The sequence below is a fragment of the Calonectris borealis genome, chromosome 5 (assembly GCF_964195595.1).
Source record: "Calonectris borealis chromosome 5, bCalBor7.hap1.2, whole genome shotgun sequence".
Classification (NCBI taxonomy): Eukaryota; Metazoa; Chordata; class Aves; order Procellariiformes; family Procellariidae; genus Calonectris; species Calonectris borealis.
Window position 1 is genome coordinate 31,238,282 of NC_134316.1, and position 20,591 is coordinate 31,258,872.

Genomic DNA, 20,591 nt, shown 5'->3' on the forward strand with positions numbered 1-20,591 from the left:
TTACTCTTAGGATTGCTCCAGTCAACACACTGGACTAACCATTAAACAATTCCATTTTGGACTTTATCATTTAAGTGCAAAAATAAGTTTTTCAACTCTAATCATGGAGCTTCATATACATAGCAGTGTTGGCTCTGCAACTGCGGATGATGATAGCAGCGCTCCTATTATCTGAAGTACTGATGTGTTTTGGGAAAAAGCTGCTATTTTACATCCCATTCAGATTGATGTAAACACCATCAATCTTAGCAAAATTTTCTTCTAACATAGGAAAAAAAATATTGATTTGTATCAGCTAGCGTTATACTAGTAAGCGCATTTAAATCAAGTGGTGATCTCCAGAGCTTTCTTTTCCTCATTCGGATTGTTTCCTTTTTCATTGTTACTTTTTCTTTTTTAAAACTGTCTAATTCTGAAAAACAAAGGCACTAAATTAATCATTAATTCACAAAATATCAATCTAAATATTCCAAAACCTTCAAATCAAAACAGGAAAGCAAGCAAAGGGTTATTGTTTCAAAAACTGTGAATTAATTCTTAAGTGACAAGTATATGCAACCATTTGTAAGATTTGTCTGTTCTTCCTGAAAGACAGATGTGCCAGTTTTCCACAGCTGAAGACCGGACTGCTTATTGTCTTCCCGAGAACAAGTACAGCACTTGAAACTCAGCCTTGTGCTGCTTTTACTTACCTCAATGGGAAGGTAGGTCCCCATGAAGAATTGCCAGTCCTGAGACACGGAAGCTGGAGCTGCTGTGCCAGAGGCCGGCGCTGCCCTGCCAGGCAGCCCTGCCTGAGGTTTATTAACAAAGAAGAGGCTAGAAAAGTTCCAAAACTCCCTGGTCCGCCATGCAGCCACCTAAAATACTTATTAGCAACATGAATGCTGCTGGTACTATTTTGCTTAAAAGACTCGCTGAGCCAGACATAACCTCTCCTTTAAGCACAGGCCTTTGAGGGACCTTTGAGGACGTGAAGGGCATAGCGACTGGCTATAAATTGAATAAGCTTGCCAAAGAGCCAGCTTACTTTTAACATTGTTTGCCTCTAGATTAACCGTGGAGACTTCTTGTACAACCTTCTACATTCCTAATTCCACAAGAGGTATTCAGGGAAATGGGCCACGTAACAAAACCCAGCATGCCATAACTCAGGCTGGGTCAGAAGGGAAGAAGCGTGACGAGTACGCTGTTGTTACAGAGGTAAGAGTGGTAAATCTGAGATTTTAATGGTAACAGAGCGCTTTAAGACTACTAATACAACAAAACAAAATTTGGAGAGGAAAGAGAAGAATGTCTGAGGTATCAAAACTGTATTTATTCATTTTTTAAAAAAACCAAAATCTGAATTGGCCAGTGGATGCTCACACAACAGACCTGAAGATCCAGCTACAAAGCTGGGCACAAACGAAACCTGTCTCCAGAGGCAGTGCAAAGACTGCAAATTAAGTTTTTGAACACAGCCACCAAAGTAATTTCTGATATCTTTACATAGTTTACTGAAACAGCAAATTCTGTGAGCTGTGATTTAGGAGTGCTCCTGGTTTAAATGGGCAGGGTCCATCGTATCACAGGCTGCCACAAGATTTGGACAAAAAGCCATCAGCAGATTTTTCAGAAGTTGGTTGTCAGCTGCAAGGTTAAAACTCTTTGCACAGGAAGCACAGTTTTCTTGGGGATGGATTATTTCAAGCTCCTGGAACGAACTCCCACAGGAAGCAATAAACACCTTAAATGTCATTTTCTTTTCCAAATGCACTTTGACCTTGTTTTTACTAACAAATAGAGTATATATAGGGAATTAGAATAACAAACTGCACTTGACAGTGAGTCTTTGCTGATTGATGTATGGGAGAGTGCTCACATACAACAACTATAGTTAACACCACAATAAATATATTTATTGACTTGCCAGAGTTAGAAGTTTATAGTAGTAGTGTGGAGTAGCTTACAACACTCAGCTGAGATAATTAAATAACATTATTACTTTTTGATAACATGGTCTAGGTTATGCATATTTTTATTGTGATACTCTTATGGAATAGATCAACTGCATTTCTTGTATAGATGTTCTGAAAAAAATCTAGCTGGGGAAAAAGTATTGCATGTAGAGCAAAATTAACATTCAACATTGAAGAATAGTGAAAAAAACACTGCTGAAAAATTTACACTAAGCCAGTAATTCTTATGATCTCACAGTTTGCTAATAAACCAACAAGAAGTGTTTTCTTCTCACTTTTTGAGTATGTTAGGCCTCATTTTGAAGACAAATTATTGCTTCACCAGAAGCAGTGCTGTTTCCAGAGAGGACATTTCTAGAGGCAGAGACCTATACCTATGAAGAAATTTTGTTACCTTCTCTCAATTCCCGTATGCACTCTCCAGAGCTATCATTACTGGCAAAACTTAATTACATCATGAGATTCTTTAAACTAGTAAACCACCCCTACCTAATGCAATTGTTAAAAACTGTATTTTAAGTATGTGCTTATAAAACAGTGAAGCGCTGTTCTGTGAGTACGAGTTGGTTTCTTCCCAAACATAACAGTCAAAGCAGTTACAATAAAAAGTGCAGAAGAAAATTATACTACAGATTTCACAGTTTTACAGTTTGAAACTGTGACTGTGTAGGCAAGCAATTTTCTCTTAACCTTAAGAGAAAAGCTAAATTACTGTATCAGAATCTTGTACTGAAGGTATCTTCAAATACATCTTTGGACCATCAAGCAAAGACTCCACAAATCTAAGTACAAGTATAATGACTTTGGTAAAATAAAAGGGTAAGAACTAGAAGTCGTAGTTCTTTTGCACTACAGCTGTTTATCTGTGGTCCTAAAAGGCAGTTTTGTCCTTTTCACTTTTGTTAAATAAAGGTAGTCTGGCTTTCAGGAACACCACATCTCCTAAAGACAGACTCGAGCTTTTGTTCAAGGTATTGCTTTGTCTACTGTAACAGAAACTATATAGAAGAACTTGAAAATGCTATGCTTTTCAGCCAGCTCTGTCATATACCATAGCTAATATTGCATTTAGAATGCAATAATGTGAAACTGACCCCCACCAAAAATATAGCAGGTTTTAAGGTTTATTTCCAAATGCTGATATACACCGTATTAATTACAGATCTTTTTTTAAAAGTTATCATATTAATGAAATGGGTTTAAGTTTTAATATAATGACAAAATTATAGATATGAAGATATCTGAATGTTGTAACAATTCCCTGTTGTCACGCTGCCATCCAGTTTCAGTCTTATTTCTGGCCAAGTTGGGACAGCTAAACATGAAAAGACAGAAAACCATTAGGTTGCTAATCTTATTCTTTCACTCAAACTAATATCCAGTTCTTACCATAAGTATTTCTGTCCGATAAGCTTTGTTTGTCTCTTACAACCAAAAGTATGCTGGTAATAGAATATTTAATGCATACCCTCACAGGAAAGGATCTAAGCTTCAAATCTTAAGATTTGAATAAATCTCAGAGGTAAAGGTACACAGTCAAGTCAACAAAAAAGTTAATCAAGCTGACTGAAGGGTTATAAGCTGATAAGTACCATTTGTCTGCTTCAAGTGCAACAAGAATACATTTAAAATGTAGTTGTGATTAACAATTTATTCTCATCTTAGTAGGAAGTAAAACCATAGGTGGTGACAGCTACTGAAGGGCCCCTACTTGCTGACCACCGTGAATAATTTTTATTTTGCATATGTATTGGAATGAGGCATGGAGAAGTAATGGTGACGATAATGTTTCTAACAGCACTAAAAGATTGATTTTACTATAGGTATGGACAACATCAAGCTCCCACTAGGCCAGTATTTATAAATAGCAAAATTTAGGACAAAGTTGAATAGCAGTTTTTAACTTGTAAAAGTCACTAGAATAGTCTGGAAAGACATGGTATTTGTGAAAGTATCAAGAACTGAGTCATTTTTTCATTAGGATTTATGTTAAGGCTATTATTACGAACTTGTTCACCTGCAGTACCTGTGAACTCACATTGACAATACAGGTCTTCAAAAGTTAATTAAAAACAATGACTCCAAACCCCCATTTCCATCAAGTGAAAATAGATAACAAGAACATGTATTAATCTTTCACAAATTAGTTTGGGGTTTTTTTTGTAAAAATCCATGGAGAGATGCAAAGGTAAGTCAACACACAGTTACAGAAGTAATAAATATTACAGACGTTATCAAAGGTACCTACCTGTTTTATAAACTGTGTAGCGTTAAAAAGTTCACTGCAGCCATACAGGACATGTTTGCCTTGTTTACCCTGAAAAAAGAAAAGACAGGAAGAAATCAAGTGTTTAACAGAGTAGCAGAAGTGGCTTAAACTAATTGTATACCAAAAAAAAAAAAATTATCTTGATGATGTTGAAGCCTTACACTTTTGGCTGGAAAAAGAACAGTTGTTCCACCAGAGGAAAAAAAACCCTGTAATTAAATTGAAGTGGAAAATGGAAGACCAGAGGCACAAAGAAAGTGGAAAAAAAGGGGCATTTTACACATTTAAACTCACTAGATGTGAAGTTCTCTGACATATCTATGAATGGCCTGGGGAAGCTAACAACCTTACCTGAGCAAACCCTACCCCCTAAAATAGCTGGGCACTGCACTAAGAATAGTAACAACATATTTACTGTTTCTGTTGTGTTAGAACCTGAAAACGTCCATCTGTAATTCATTTCCATATGATGACGATGTTAAAAACAGCGCTTTTTTTGTAAAGGGGTTCTGAAACAGAACGTTATGTTGATTTCAATCGGATGCATAATAAACCTAGTTTGCAGTTTAACAGTACTCGCTTGATAGTAAGGCTACCAAAGTGCTATGTTAGCATTTTGGAAGTGAAAATTAGTTTAAGTAACACATAGTGTCAGACTGAGTTTATTTCCAGTGTTGGGCTAATAATCCCATGGTTCCTCAAAGTTCAAGTATAGACTTGAGAAATCTGTTTCACGGTTAAATTATTTTGCATTTTCCCATATTAGTTAGGTAAAACTTACTTATTAAAGAGCAAAATAGGAACATAAGGAGCAAAATAGGAACATAAGCCTTGACAAAATGATTTTGTTTCATATATACATTTCATATATATTACTTTCTGCTGAAACGGCACAATTGGTAACAGAAGCAGATTCAAACAGTCCTTAGCTGGTGGTCACATGCTAATTGGGGAGATGGTAACCCTGGTTCAAGTCCTCATCTTTTTCTTCATAATTTTGAGTGGTTTGTGGTAATAAGCTATTCTTGTCGCTGAGCAGGATCTTGAGCTTGCACCTTCCCACATTTCAGGCCAGTTTTTTCTAATCTTGCTGCCCAAACAGGTCTGGTTTTTATCTAAACTGGTATTTTGACAGATTCCAGTTTCAGTAGTATGACTGAATAGCATTTGTTTCTGCCTAGTACCAAAAAAAATTTTAAACTATACAAATAATTGTGAAATGGGACTGTTGCCTTTCAGGCAGCTCTAAAATACGTTAATGTACACTTCCAGTCTGTCATATATATTCTTCAAAAAGTGTAATTTTTAAAATGTGTATGCTTTTATTTAAAGTTAATTATTTAGTCCATTCAAACAAAGTGCTATATCTCCAAACAATTATTGGAGACAAGTTGAAACTGCTTAACATCTAAAAAAAAAAAAAAACCAACAAACCTCAAAGTCCAGTATTTTTTAATGACTGAAAAACTATGCTGGATTTAAATTTCTTGTGATAAATGATAATGTCTATCACATGTAGATTGGAACAGATTATCAAGCAGTAACTTTCTAACCATCTACAAAAGGAAATTAAAGGACATGCTAAATTCTTTTGTACAAAACAGCATGCTAGTCTCCTCTTCGAAGATCCCTACAGCTTGCAATTTTGATGACACATTTGCAGCATGTTGAACTGAACTTGGCCAATATATTTATTTTAAGGCACAATCTGCCTTACTGACATTATAAATATTTGCTTTTTGATGACGTGAGATAGTGCATTCTAGCGCAGAACTGCAAATAATTAGATTTGAGGGTTGCTCTTAATTCTCCTACAAAAAAACCCAGAATGTCAAAGCTGAATGAACATTGCTTCCTGTTTTAGAAAGTTTTAAAATACCTTCTCTGTGCTTTCAGAGGCAAACTGGCAAAACAGATAGCGTTTAGAAAAATAAAGCAGTGAATAAAATCTTTGTGGTATCTGCTTGCAAAAACAGAGCTGTTGGTTTTTCTCTTTTTTATTCTGGAGGAAGACATTGAATATTAGAATAATTAATAAGCTGCATCTGTTGAAACAACAGATGCTGGAAGTGTACTACATGGAAAAGCAAATTTTATTGGGTAAGCCTGTAAGAGTCACCTGGGAGAGGCAGACAAGTCTTCGGGGGGTGGAATTAAGGCTTTCATTAATATTTCTTGTTTTTTCAAGAGCAAACAGCTAAGTGGAATAAAGGTGAGGGAGTTTCCCCCTTGAGAAGTACGCAGTCTGATTGGAAAAACATACAGGACCCTTCAGCTGTGACAACGGATGAGGAAGAAACCTCTGTCCACGGGTTCCAGAAGAAGAAAAACTACATCCAACTTCTGACTCTCCGTAAGATCTAACATTACCATTCCTGTAGTTTTCAGTTCCTTCTATCCTCTCCGTTTACCAAATGACCTCCTGTTTGCCCTCTTATTCCTCAGAAACTTCAGCTTCCTGCCACTTTGCATGAAGTGCCAAGTGTTTAACTTGTCATCACGCTTTGTATATACACATGTATACATATATGCATACACAGCAAACCTCAGCTCTGTCAGTATGCAGCTACCTATCAGAGAAGTGTATTAGCCTCTAGGGGATTCACAGTTTTATTTTATTAGGAAGTAACAAATATACATCACAAACATACAAGTTGCCGGCCATCTTTTGAATTGATATGGCACCTGGAGTGGCTTTGGGTAAACTAAGTAGCAAGCCAGAAGTTTGACAATGCACTCTGCTGCAGGCAGATGCCCCGCTGAATGCTGTAATTAGTTATCAAGAATAGTGATAAGTGCTAAGCTGAGCCTAAATAACTGCTTTAACTGACATTCCTTTTCCTCTCCTTTCCCCTATCCCGACCAGCTCTGTTCCAAAATGGCTGCCTGTTAGAGTGGGAAAACAACTCAGCACGCACGTTCTGACTTTATGTTCTTCAAGATCTACCTGGACATAAAACTCTCATGTGCTTGTTTTGTGGAAGAAGCATTTTTCAGTGACCAATGCTCCATATTTATTCTTTTGTGTGAAAAGCCTCAATTCAGTCCATCATAGGATAGGATGATTGTACCATGAACAAGGTTAAGATCAGGAAGGAAGAGTGGTATGCTGCTGCTCTTAAATAATTTATTACCTACTTCAAAATTTTATCAAAGTTCCTTTTGTACTTTTTATTCCTGGAAAATGCTTGAATTCCACCCCTGCCCCCTAAGAACTGTAACGATGTAGTTACTTTTCTCCATCCACTGATTTTTGGTATACGTGTGTTCTGCTAGGCTGGCCAGCTGGAACCAAAGAAATTAAATCTGTTACACCAGCTTTACATACTTGGTTACATATTTTCTTCTTTGTTCATATGACACCTCTTATGATTTCTACATAGAATCAAATGATGCAGCATATCAAGAATGAGCTTCCATTAACTCATGAACAAAAACTTCTAAATGTGGGTAAATAATAAATGCTTAGATACTGATGCCAATCTGATCTTTGTCTTGACAGATAGCATAGTATTTGCATTATGTTGGCTTCTGAAACAACAGACATTATGCTCAAGTAAGATTGTTGTAAAATAAGATACTGTTATCTCTAGGCCTTGTTTTGAACTGACTTCATATTGCTAAGCTGCATACGAAAAAGCACTGTAGTATCTCTTTTGCAAGATTTATGGAAACTAGAGAATTCTGAGCAGTTCCTTACTTTCAAGGCTATGATACGCTACAGCTGCTTTGTTTAACAACAGCAAATGAAAACTAATAACAGGACCCTCAAACATGGACAGCCAAACTGACAGCATTTGATGTATCAGTACAGAAGACAGGTTAATTCAGTTAGCTACATCTGCTGACAGTTTTCAACCACGTTAGTGTGTATGAAGACAAAATAAAGCAGAATGCAGTTTATTTACTCAATTCAAAAGTGCAACATGAGCAAAAACACCAGCAACAGTAACTCTTTGTTGGTCTGAATTTATAATCCACATTTTCAACTGATTTCTTACATACTTTTTTCCCAGACTCTGTATACAATAAGGATGTTTGTTAAGGCTAATTACATAGACTTGATCTTCTAAATACTACAGAAAATGTATGTTACAGGTAACCTGCTAAAACTGGTTTCTATCAGTAAGTTATAGACCACAACCAACAGAAGTGCACATACCTTTATGTAGTCAATAAGATTTTGATATTCAATATAGTTGCCTCCTCCAACTACAAACACTATCGCCTAAAAGGCAACACACACATAATCAGAGTATGCATTCAAATTCTTAACATTTCAGTAGTAAAATATATACCAAATCATTAAAACTACAGCAAAAATCATCCTAATCACACTGCAGTCTAATAAGAACTGGATAGAGAACCACTACTTTCCTACCTGAAAGAAGATAATAGAAGAGTTGTAGTAGGATGCAGAATAGCAAGCTGAGAGCTTTTAACATGTCACTATCTTCTACTAAGAAATATTTGAAACATAAACAGTTTCAACATGTTACTTTTTTGTGTGGAGATGTCTCCAGTGTCCATAGGAACAGTTAAAATATTTCCATGGATGCTTAAGAATTAATTCAGGACACAAATAAAATACTTCTGTTATAAAGGAATATACTTTTTCACTATTTTTCCCCCTCCCACTTACTCCTAGTAATAATCTATAATATTACAGGTAAAGGCCTTCGGTATTTTCTGAGCTATGTTTAAAAGAGAACAATTACTGAACAGAAAAAGGAGACTTAATAGTTGCATCATTTTTTTTAACATTCACTATCCAAAATTGTTTGACTATACTATACGAATTTATGTTACTACTCACATTTTTGCTATGATCATCTGCTAGCCATATATATGACACCGCATGGTAGTTCTTTTGTTCAGGAGGATAATTAGGACATTTCAAGAGAAATCCAAGACATTTGTATATTGCCAAGGCAAAGATTTTGCTTATGAAACTTGGTAGTAAGATCAGATAAGTAAGACTTTTACTATTTGCACATATTTATGTTGAAAAATACTGAAAGTTATTGGCATTTGTATAAGATGACAACATTTGTTGTTTTGCTTTTTTCCTTTAATTGCAGAGACTGTTTAAAACACTGTCACTTAAATCAGTGGTCAACACTGCTGTTTAAGGCCGGACAAAGGATTAAATCTAGAGAGCATTCTAAAGATTTGGTATAAAAGTCGGGGTTTTAAATTGCTGAGTACCCAATTATGATATTAATAATCTCTGTAATTACCTCCAGAAGAATTTTCTAGATCTTTTTTTCTCCAGTATTAGTTAATGCTTACATAGTCCTCTGAAGATGAAGAGACTTCTTCAGAATAACAGCTAATTATAATTAATACTAGATGTAATTAGTCTAAGTGGTTTTTGCAAACAAGGCCTCTCGTTTTCTTAATCATGATCATCAAAAATGACTTGTACTTCAGGATTTTTTTTTTTTTAACACATGAACACTGAAAAATAATTTCTACACGACTTACCTCCTGGAATGGATTTTTGTTTCTTGGAACTGAGCTATAAAAAGAAACACAAACAAACGACAACTTAAATTTTATTAGACATTAATATAAATATGCAAAATAAGTACCATGTACACATCATGTTTATGGAATACTATATAATATCAGACAAAGATATAAAACAGAACAATAATTGCCTTTCTGCATTCATTCTGCAAGTATTTTGTTTAAATGATTTGTTATGGAAAACCATTCATTCTACAGGACTGAATACATGAGTAAATAGGCGTTTTACTTCATCAGTTTTAAGGTTGCTGTTTGAATCATAAGCTTTACGACAACACTTCTTTTAGAGCTTAAAAGCTCTAACTATAGTGCTGCTAGCTAGGAGCAAATACAATGAGTAAAAAATTTCATTAGCATTAGCACAGTTCATGGCATTTACAAATCCTGCCTACTGGAATCTTAACTAGGTAAGCCAGTCACCAGTTTGCAGTGCCTGCATATATACTTACCGATGCTTCAAAATCTCAAAAACTACTATAGGCAGCAGGTATGTGTTCTGCTGTCAGGTGTCAGGGCAACATTAGGATTAAAATGATTTAAGAAGGAAGAGGTAAGTTACAGTTTGGGTAGTACAGACTCTTCCTCCCCTTTTGAATACACAGTCCTAGCCACAGGGAGAGGGGGAGAAACCTCTCTTCCTGCACCACCTTGCACCTTCAGGAGGAAGGGAAAAAGCAAAGAGAAAGCTCTGAAGGGTCAGTCTGCTCTTCTGCCCTTTGCTCACAGGCTACCACTACCATCCTGCCCTGTACTGGCCTGCAGCCCCAGGTAGTCAAATATATCTCATGTTCTAACACAGATTAAAACCATTGCATTTTTCCCTTCAACTTATCTTTTCCCTTATTTCAGGAAGTTTTCTCTGAGTGAGCAACAACAATTGACTCAACACAGATTCCAGTGTATCAGAAAAATAGGTTTTAAGAGGGAATGGCTATCTATCTCTAATACGTTGTTTTGATCTGTCATGAATACTATAGACTCCCCATAAGTAGAACTGTTAGCCCCATTCTCTCGTTGTTGGAATATAGTATGACAAATCCACATACATTTTGTGTCATCCTTCTGGAGGGCGAGGCCTGTTTATACTTGACGTAAGCTTACACAGGATATAAAGATACTGTTTTGCTAAGACTGAATTACAGTAATGCAGTTCCTACTCTATTAAAAAAATAATAGGTAGAAATGCCTATACTTCTTAAAATAGGAGTAGATTAGGGGAAAAAAGTCACTTTTTAATATCATTCCATTAATTATACACTATACGATATTGTTCTTTTAAACTAGTAATATTTTGTCAAGCCAGCTAACCTATGTTTTTTTTTATCATCTACATAAATATTTGAAGGGAGAATTAGACAAACCCCTATATGGCTATACTAGAGTTTTGTTGTCATGCTCAAATATGATTTAAGGAATATAACTTGAGTTTATGTACAAAACCCAAACAAAGCCCAAACCAGAAATAAAAAGTTTTTCCCTGTGATGATTATTATAGCTACACAGAATGGCACATTTATGAACTGCTGTAAATGCGTATCTTTACATTGTTTAAAGCAACATAAGAACTATATGGAGTGGGTAAAAATGCACATTTACGTGAGAAAAACCCTTTGGCTTTAATAAAACAAATCTTTGCCCTTTTGCACAAAATCCTCCAAAAATGCTATAAAAGAATAACAAAACAATGAAAGTTGCAACTAAAATGAAACATAAAATACTGGCAATTTTCTTCTTTGATGCTTTCAAAATCTGCTTATCTTTGAAATTATATAGTCTGTAATAATACTTTCCATTAAAACATATGTATTATCTGAAATTTGTTTCCTATTACTACTTACACTGTCAGAAATACACTTTCCATGTTTCAAGAATAGAGGAAGTGGGGACAGATTTTAATGCAAATAACTAAAACCAAGTCTGGACCTACTTTATCCATATTCGTCCTGTAAAAAACCCCTGCAATTAACTGAACTGATTGTTTTGCCACAGGTTTGATGAAAGTTAGTTTTAGGTGGTATGTTAAAATTAAGTATCTTCTCTGTTTCTAGGATATTAGAGATGAGATTATCAGCCACAGTTATTGGTCAAAGATATAAAGCAAAAGATATAAATTTATAAACTTCTAGTGTAATTCCTTTTCCTCTCTTTTATTGGAAAAATAAACTATATCCAACTCTCCCTTCATATGCACATGAATATATAATATGCACCTGCCTACACAAGAGCAAATGCAGTCAATTTTTAATGATTTTTTCCCAAAGTTATTAACAAATTACTAAAGAAGGATTGTATTCAAATTAAAATTTTAACTGTTTAAAAAGCGATAAAGAAATTTTGATGTGCTATCTGATAACTTTTTAACATTGAAAACCCACAACGTTTCAAAGAAACTAAGAAGTACAATTATAAAGAGTTCTAACATTTATTATTGCTAAATATTAGTACACGTTCCTGTGACTGAACTGATGTACATGTTAGCAGCACGTCGAGTCACTGGAACAAAAGATTTTTTTTTTTTACAGTGTTACAAAAATTTATCTGATTGATCCAAGTTCCCGTTGTGAATTCCTTCAAGACCAACTGTCTTGACTTAGAATTAATTATGATTAAAATTAATTACTTGTAGTCAGCAAGTAAAATAAAACTGGATTTCTTAAGTTAGCCTTTTCACAGGGTACAAGGAAAGAAGCAAAACTCATAGTAAACTCACCTGTCACTGCCTCGTAGCATCTTGGGGTCAAAATACCGGTAGTCATCTGTCTCCTAATGAAAAGTATGTTTTTATCTCAAAAGATCGGAATTTTGGCTTATGAATTTCTGCTTGTATCTATTACATTAAACATCATTCAAACCAATATCATTTCCCATTTAGCAGTTGCATCATTCAAAATTAACTGTGGTGTCCACTAATATTTATAGTATTTGTACATAATTGAACCAGTACAGAATAAACAAGAGCGAGAGAGCTATGAAGGGTGCTATTGAGCTTTTTGTTTCTGGTTCATCTAAAATTGACTACACACTTTCAAAGAAATACATCGGTTGCATAATAAATCCCAACAGAAAGGCAGTATGCAGAAAGAAAAATGAAGGTATTACCAGCTTTAGAGGAACATCATATGGTTAGTTATAAATGCTAAAATTTTTCAGGTTACAGAGTTCTGCTATTGATTTAATATTATAAAACAAAACACTTTTACAGCAATGAATAGATAGATCAAAATCTGCTACTGTTACGTAACTTACCCTTTCATTTCATGATTTATGACTACTATTAAACCAAAATTAAGCTCTTGAAGAAGAAATGAGTTCCACAAGAATTTGAAAAGTCTGACTGTCTAAACTATACAAAAAATTTTTTTCTTCAGACAAAACACTGAGGCACTTCCAATATTTTTATTGGCCATAAGCAGGATTTTTGCTAATTATTACGGATGAAAACCAAAACTTCTTAGTAACTCCTTCTGACAACTATTTGGCTTTCTTCTGTTTCTATACTACATTTTCATCCAGGTTCTGTGAAGTTTGTGGATAAACTGCATGCAGGACTGCAGCTGATTTCATCTGAGTGCTTACATGCAAAATCTCTGTGTTTTGATGATTCTGTAGAGCAGAAATAGTTCTTCTTGAGTAATAGACAGATCATCTGGGGCATTTATTAGAGCTCACAAAGCATAACTATCTCCAATACTACAAAATATTTAGTATACATGTGGTGGTTACACACACAGAAAATAAATCTATTTGATATTAAGAACTTTTATGTAATTACATAAAATAAGTCTCTTATCCTCAAGTTTGGCTTTTTCAAAAATTTAATTTAGATCTGATTTCACACTGAACCTCTGTAAAATGCTTTTATATGCTCCACTGGGAATTTCAGCTGCATTTGTAAAGTCTGCCAGCATTCATGATTTTGGCAGCCTCGTACATAAATGTGGTATAGCGACTTTGAAGTAATGAGAGAGCTGGGAATGGATAGATATTGCTAGACTAAAACTGAGAGGTATTTGAAAAAACTTCAACTCGGATAAAGAGCTGCAGCTTCCCTGCTTGTTAGAGTGAATTACAGATTAATGCCAGAACTAAAATCAAAGTTAAAAAAGCAATATTACAAACATTTCCTCCTGAATGTATTACTGCTTTGTTTTTTCGCTGTGGGCTTGTGTAAGTAGACACACGAAAAGTGGTAAAATAATAGAAATGTGATAAGCTAGTTTATTTTTCTGTTGCTTAAATACACCATTCCTGCTGAAATCAGTTCTGAGGGTGCAGGGAAAGAAACCCTACTAGATTTTATTTGCTCTAAGAAATAGCTAGTCTGCCGATAAAAACAACTGAATAGCAGTTTCCTTACACAGGTGGTCAATTTCATATCTATGAATTAAAATTTGTGTATACTTGACAACCTGATTTTTTTTGTGTTAGGAAGATTTAAGGTTTTAATCAATCTCTATTTAGCGATACCAAAACAAAGCAACTATGTTATTAGATTTATGGACAGAACATTCCTTTATGAAAACATAATCCCAAAAGCAATTGCTTAAAATCTGCTTCAACCAATAAATGTTAAAAAAAACCAAGTAATGGATTACTTTAAGTTCATCAATGAATGTTTCTGAATAAATATTTCAAGAAAAAAGTGTAACTATAGTTAAACAATCTAGACAAATTTAAAAAATTAGAGGATGGTATTATTGCTCATAAGAACTGTTCTATCTGTTCCTGCTTCTGAAAAACTTGGAAAGCACAGGTGCAGACTCCTTTGTCCTTCCTGGTAGCTTTTGCCCGTGTGAGACAAAAGAAGCAGCAGGGACAAGTAACACACAAAGTGATTTACAGACAACCCTACAGAGTTTTGCACAGCATGTAGTTCTGAATAGGTTTAAAATTTCAACTGACAATAATAATTGCGAATGTTGGTGGTACAAGTTGTACATTTCATATATTTACTTTATTGTTGCATTTTATATTTAGAAAATAATTTAAATTATTTACATTCATTGTAATAATTGTTTGACTTCTCAATTATCTGTTCTAATTTTGCATTATAACTTTTATCTGTATGTATGTTTCATACACTGATTACTGTGGTTAGTAAGATTCAAAGAACTATAAAGGAGTTTTTTTTCTGTGTTGTGAAAAAAATAAAATCTTAAGGTTTTTTTTCCCTCCCTTTGTATTTTGCCTGCAGTGCAAGAGTTTTCTATTCCGGGGAATAGAAAAGGACCTCAAACATCAGAAGATGAACAGAGGCCACAGTGGTGTATTTCTACACATTGTCCTTTTCCAGATACAATTTCACTTCTGTTGATGGTACAGCAAGTCTAAACATATTCCACAACGATTCCCTGGCTTGCTTCTGTTAGCTGAAACTTACTCAAAAAGTCGCTGTTAATTTTCCTGCAGGTTAGGAGAATCATTCTTTAGGGCTTGCCTGGTCTCCTATGACTTGAAAAGTAGGACTCCCTGTTCTGGGCCATGAATTCCAGTCTCTGACATGGCAGTGAAACATGAAGCCGCTGTCTGACAGACTGGCTCAATCTCTGCTTTTTCAAGTGAGAATATCAATGTTTTCTCCAAATTATCAAAGTGATCGTGGTTGTTTTCTACTAAGTCAAATGTGACAATATCAAGTCATCAAAAAAACCCCGTATGACTTGTAAACTTTTCCAAATCAATTCCTAAACTTGTAGCCTGAGGAAGCTGGTGTTTATTAAAAAAAAAATTGTTTCATTTTTCACCTACTTGTAAGTTACCTGTGGTTTTTAATTTCAGCTTTTCGTATTAAGTGTTCTGAGTGACCTCTACTGGTTGACTAGATAAAATTAGCCCTGTACATATTTTCCAAGTCCTGCAAATAGGGACAACAATCGACTGCCACTGAAAACAGCGTCAATTTCTTTGTTCGTTAAGAGAAAGCAAATTTTCTGCTAACAATCATGACATGTATTATCTATGAAGTACAGTTTAAGAAAAGACAGGATTACTTGCATGTTGATCATTTTCATATTTTACCATTATTTATCTCCCTTTACATATAGTTAATACCTGAAGGTGAAAGTGGACTAAGAAGAATGTTTTAAATCTACTAACCAGTGTGGGATACTACAATTGTACCTCTCTGTCTGACGCTGATGCCATTAAAACAGGAAGACTGATACGATGTGGCAAACATATTAAAGCTTTCTAAATGACTTTTAAGAGATGATTTTTTCTGAACAAGTTTGTGCACAGGATGGTCGTATCTAAAAGTTCTGAAGAAATGAAATACATAGCATGAAAAAAAGACTGCTTTGACTATACACTATGTACAAAAAGACTTAGTGCTATTTTTAGCTGTAAATTCTAGCAAGTGTCTTGACTACATAGCTAACATTTAAGTGTTTCAAAAGTTTGTAACTTATGTAAGTCTGAGTAAATATTCACAGAAGCAAGGGGAAAGGAGGACTCTTCTGACACAAAACCAACTCTGCTTGCAAACTGAAAGACTGCATGAGTACTAAAATATTTTCCTCTAAATAACAAAGCTTCAAAGATGTAGGCAGCAAAATTTTCTTAACATACCTCTCTGTAACTACTTTACTTCTGAAATTGCGCTCTTAAAAAAAAAATCACCTTGATGCAAAGAACATTTCAGACCACAGTTTAACTTTTAGAAGTTTAGGAGCAACAGAAACTCAGTATAGCACATGAGTAATAGAAGCTCAGAATAGAAAAAAACCTCAAAAACACTAGTTCCAATGAGATACAATAAATTGTCATTGTTTAGAAATTATTTTTATGCAAAAAATCTTATTAAATAGTTATGAAAATGGTTCTATTCTTGAGATACTGCATGATCAGATTTAACTGCATTATCATGAAAAAAATAGCCATGACATATTACATATCACAGCCTCAAGATTTCATTTGTTCCACCTCTTTCCATGTGAAGGCAGTTATACTCACAGGGTTTGACTTCATCTCCATAAGGTTGTCCAATATACGTGTGACTGGTAGATTCTGTAAAACATAATGTGAAATTAATGGAATGCCGAAATGCTCACTAAGAATTATTCACAGGCATACTATTATTTACAGACTAGTTCACAGAGCATTTGAAATACTACTTTAAATAGTTTTCCTCTTATATTTCGTAAAGGTTGAGCATTTTTATCATCACCTAAATGATCTTTCTGTATAGAAAATGCAAACATTTGAGGAGCATCTAGCTAGGGGATGAACAGAAAGTGCAAGAAAAGTGTGAAGATAGGAACAGAGTTGTATTTAGGTATTACTAATATATGCAGACATGTAACGATGTATGAATTCTTATTAAAAAAAATACTTCGCAGTTTAAGAAAAGACTTTTAAAGCTGAAGATTAGAATTAAGGGCGTGATTCTAAAAAATGTTGTCAAAGAACCAGGTAAAAAAAGCAATCCTGGCAACAAATATTTGAATAAACTGGAATGGAATAAACTGAGGTGAGATTCAAGGTGACTTTTCCTTCTTTAAGATGGGAAATGTTAGCTTGGACAAAAGATCAGAAGTATTAAACAGTCCAAACCACTTTAGCTATAATAAACGGTGGGAGAGTTTAGATTGCAATGGAATTGGAAACGTGTCTTGTTGACAGAATATCTCAAGAAAGGACATTCCAAAGGATGATCTACAAATAGCACTGAAAAACGCTTCGTAAAAAACCAATGTAAATCCCCGAATGACCGAATGAGAAATAAAAAGTTAACTTTAATAGAAGCTACATCAAGCTTAAAAATATGAGGAAGAACAGCATTTTATTTGGCTACCCCAAAACACCTGGAGAAGAAATTAAAAGCCAGAAGAAAAATATCCTGAAAACATCGGCATTGTGGCTTCTTACTCACTCAGAACCCAAAACAAAGCAAGCCATTTTGTCAAGAATAATACTAACTTTTTAAAGCCACACACGTTAAAAGAAATGACAAAATGTTTAATACAAGAAGAATAGGAAGTCTCATTTAGAATACAATTATTATCTATTGTTATAAGTAACAGTTTATCTGAAGATCTCTCTATAAAATATAACATACAGGCAAACTGCATATTTAAAACAGTTTCCTCAACTATATTTCACGACATACCACTGCTTTGTAACTGTGCAATGCAACTTATCATATCTAGTCATAGTGAAATTCCTGCAGAATTAATTTCATTGCGACAAATGCAACAGAAATAATTTTTTAAAACTTTTATGTGATAGCTGATACTTTTCATGCATAAATTATGTCTATAACAGGATGACTAAACAAACAACGGCTATGATAAGATTAACTGTGTCAAAAAGATGCACATTTAATTAGAGGTGAGATTTCATTTTATTAAGTTTTGTATGCTGTATTTCTAAATTAAATTCTGATTCTTCCACTAAGAATTATAATATGATGAATGATCTTTTTCTTATAAATGTTGATGTCAAAATATTACAGAATTAAGATTTTTAACTGTAAATATTTTTTATTGCCATCTGACGAAAGCGCATATTGGAGACAATAATGCGTTCTCTACAGGGAAGCAGGTTTCTGGGAACCACAATTCAAAATTTCAGCTACAACAAGTTATACAACCAGTGTCTTTTTTTTGTTGTTTGTTTTCTTTTGGGGGACGTACATTGAAATTTGCATGCAAGTTATACTCAGAAATATTTTCTAAAGTTAAGTGAATATTTCAAGGTGGCCATGTCATTATAAACACACCTTGATTTTCTAGCACATTTCAAGATTATGGTTGCTGTACATTATTTATGTGGGAAAACTAGAAATGCTTGAATTGTAACTGAACAGCGAATGAACACTTTCATCTTTGAATCACTCTGGAATAGATGCATTTAACACATGCTGTTCTAAGTAAAGACATGGAGGTTTTTTTTTGTTTATGAAGGTCTAGTTTATTTTGAGTATTCCACAGCTGCTCTTTTTATAATGCTGAAATCAGTCTTAATCACACATACTGGAATCTAATTCCTTACAAATGGAGGTATTCAAAGAAAATTTGAACATTATTCGTTACTTGTCTAAAAACTGGAAGCTACAAAGTGATAGGTCTATCCACCAGCAGAGGCTGATGTTTGTTTTTTTTACTCTACAACTAATTTTATTAATAAGACAGAGGTACTGAAAGTTGTTTTTTCTAAATGTTCACAATGCTCATACGATAGACCATTTTTTTAAATTGTTTTTTAAACTTACTTGTTGCTTCAGTACCAAGTTTTTCACTCCTTCCATTACAAACTGTGATCCTGTATTCATAACACGTGAAAACAGACTGAAAAACAAAATAAAGATGATGTGCAAGACCTTCTTTTTTTAATTTGCATTCTTAAGCTTTATGCTAACATCCAATTCCCATTAAAGTTGGTGGGACTTACGTACCAAGTTATTCAATTTGTCATGAAATATATTCTTCAAACCACACGGCAACCAAGTGTATGGGAATACACCTATAATCTAGCCGTTAGATCCTCACCTATCAATAGGAGTCTTGAGTTCTAGTCCTTAATCCATTGAACAGTTTATTTTACAACTTCAGTAATGCAAGGATTTGAGTGCTCCATTCAAGTGGGTGTCCTAATCACCAGAGTTAACAGAGTGTCTCCAACCAACCAAACAGTAATTTTTCCAAGTGAGACAGCACTGGAATTCTCTCTAACCGTACTGCGCCACAGTTTCCTTATGACAGTGACAGTGCATTCCTGAAAATAAAGTTTGTAGTGAGGATTCAAATCCTCTCAAGCGTGGAAAGACCCTAGTCCCATATCCTGTATGAGATATATGTACCCTTAGCACAGTCATTTTTTTTAATTTTCATGTCTCCAAATAAATAACTACACCTTTCAACAAGCAGACAAGACACCCAGTCCAGGATATCCTAATGAAAAAGCAGTACGTTCTTGCATCCCTGACAGTCTCCAAGCCCTGGAAAGAACCAGTTTTGAATACACGGGGCTGTTCTTGTCTTCTGCCATTGACTAAATAAGGCTCAAAATGACGGCTGTCATATATCCATTTCCTGGTGCCGAATTCTTCTCCTATGAGAGCCTGCACATATAATGTGCAGGTGCAGATATCACTATATTAAGTTACTTTGTGGATTTAGTCACAGTTCCTTTTATTTTCCTGTGTGTAAGTCCTATGCACTGTTAAAGGGAGATGAATGCTTGTAATTGTCTGTAACTTAAAACTTCTTACAAATGAGGAAATGTTTTATTCTGGGCCTTGTATAGCACTAATCACACTTTCAGTACTACTAAAATAAGCTAAAAGAACCCAAAGGCTTACAGAAAATTCATCAAAAGCATACCCCAAAGGTTTAGGCGTAGTGTTTCCATAGCTGGTTGGAGCTGAAGCCATCTTAGTGAAAGCCCTGTGAAAGCAGGGATAGAAATCAAATGCTTATCTCATGGCACATACTGCTGTAGGATGTTCCACTCTGGTCATCTGAAAGTGAAAAAACTTCTGCTTCTCAAACTCTTTCAGGAAGTAACTATTTATTACATGCATCCCTCTTGTCTAGAAATACAATAGTTAAGGAACTGAAAGGAGTTAGATTTTATACTTAAAAGACAAAATTATTTTGATACCATGTAAAACTAAAATAACTGATGGCCCTTTGGTATGAACCAAAAAAACTTAAGAGTCTGAACTAGCACAACTTTTCATTTAATTCAGTAAGTTGTTTCTGTCTTGGATCATTAAGTACACTGCTATGTGTCACGTTCAATAGTATTCTGGCATTACTGGAGTTTAGTTTTAAAATAAGATTTGCATGTATTACCACAACAATCACAGCAAAAAATGCCAGAATGAA

At 34.6% G+C, this 20,591-nt stretch overlaps 1 protein-coding gene across 4 annotated transcripts in view; it reads right to left on the bottom strand.

Annotated features, from left to right (window-relative positions):
• Window positions 1–1,296: 1,296 nt before the first annotated feature.
• SCFD1 (sec1 family domain containing 1) overlaps window positions 1,297–20,591 on the bottom strand; it is a 55,459-nt gene continuing 36,164 nt past the window's right edge. For 3 of the 4 annotated variants that reach the window (XM_075151741.1, XM_075151740.1, XM_075151739.1), the window contains 8 exons: window positions 20,085–20,147; window positions 18,974–19,049; window positions 16,714–16,767; window positions 12,473–12,525; window positions 9,718–9,751; window positions 8,393–8,458; window positions 4,210–4,278; window positions 1,297–3,276 (listed from right to left, as the gene is read on the bottom strand). In XM_075151741.1, coding sequence (XP_075007842.1) covers window positions 3,253–3,276; window positions 4,210–4,278; window positions 8,393–8,458; window positions 9,718–9,751; window positions 12,473–12,525; window positions 16,714–16,767; window positions 18,974–19,049; window positions 20,085–20,147 — 439 coding nt within the window. In that variant the 3' untranslated portion in view covers window positions 1,297–3,252. Of the gene's footprint in view, window positions 3,277–4,209; window positions 4,279–8,392; window positions 8,459–9,717; window positions 9,752–12,472; window positions 12,526–16,713; window positions 16,768–18,973; window positions 19,050–19,373; window positions 19,477–20,084; window positions 20,148–20,591 lie in introns of those variants that run through there. The other variant, XM_075151743.1, reaches the window with a different exon arrangement.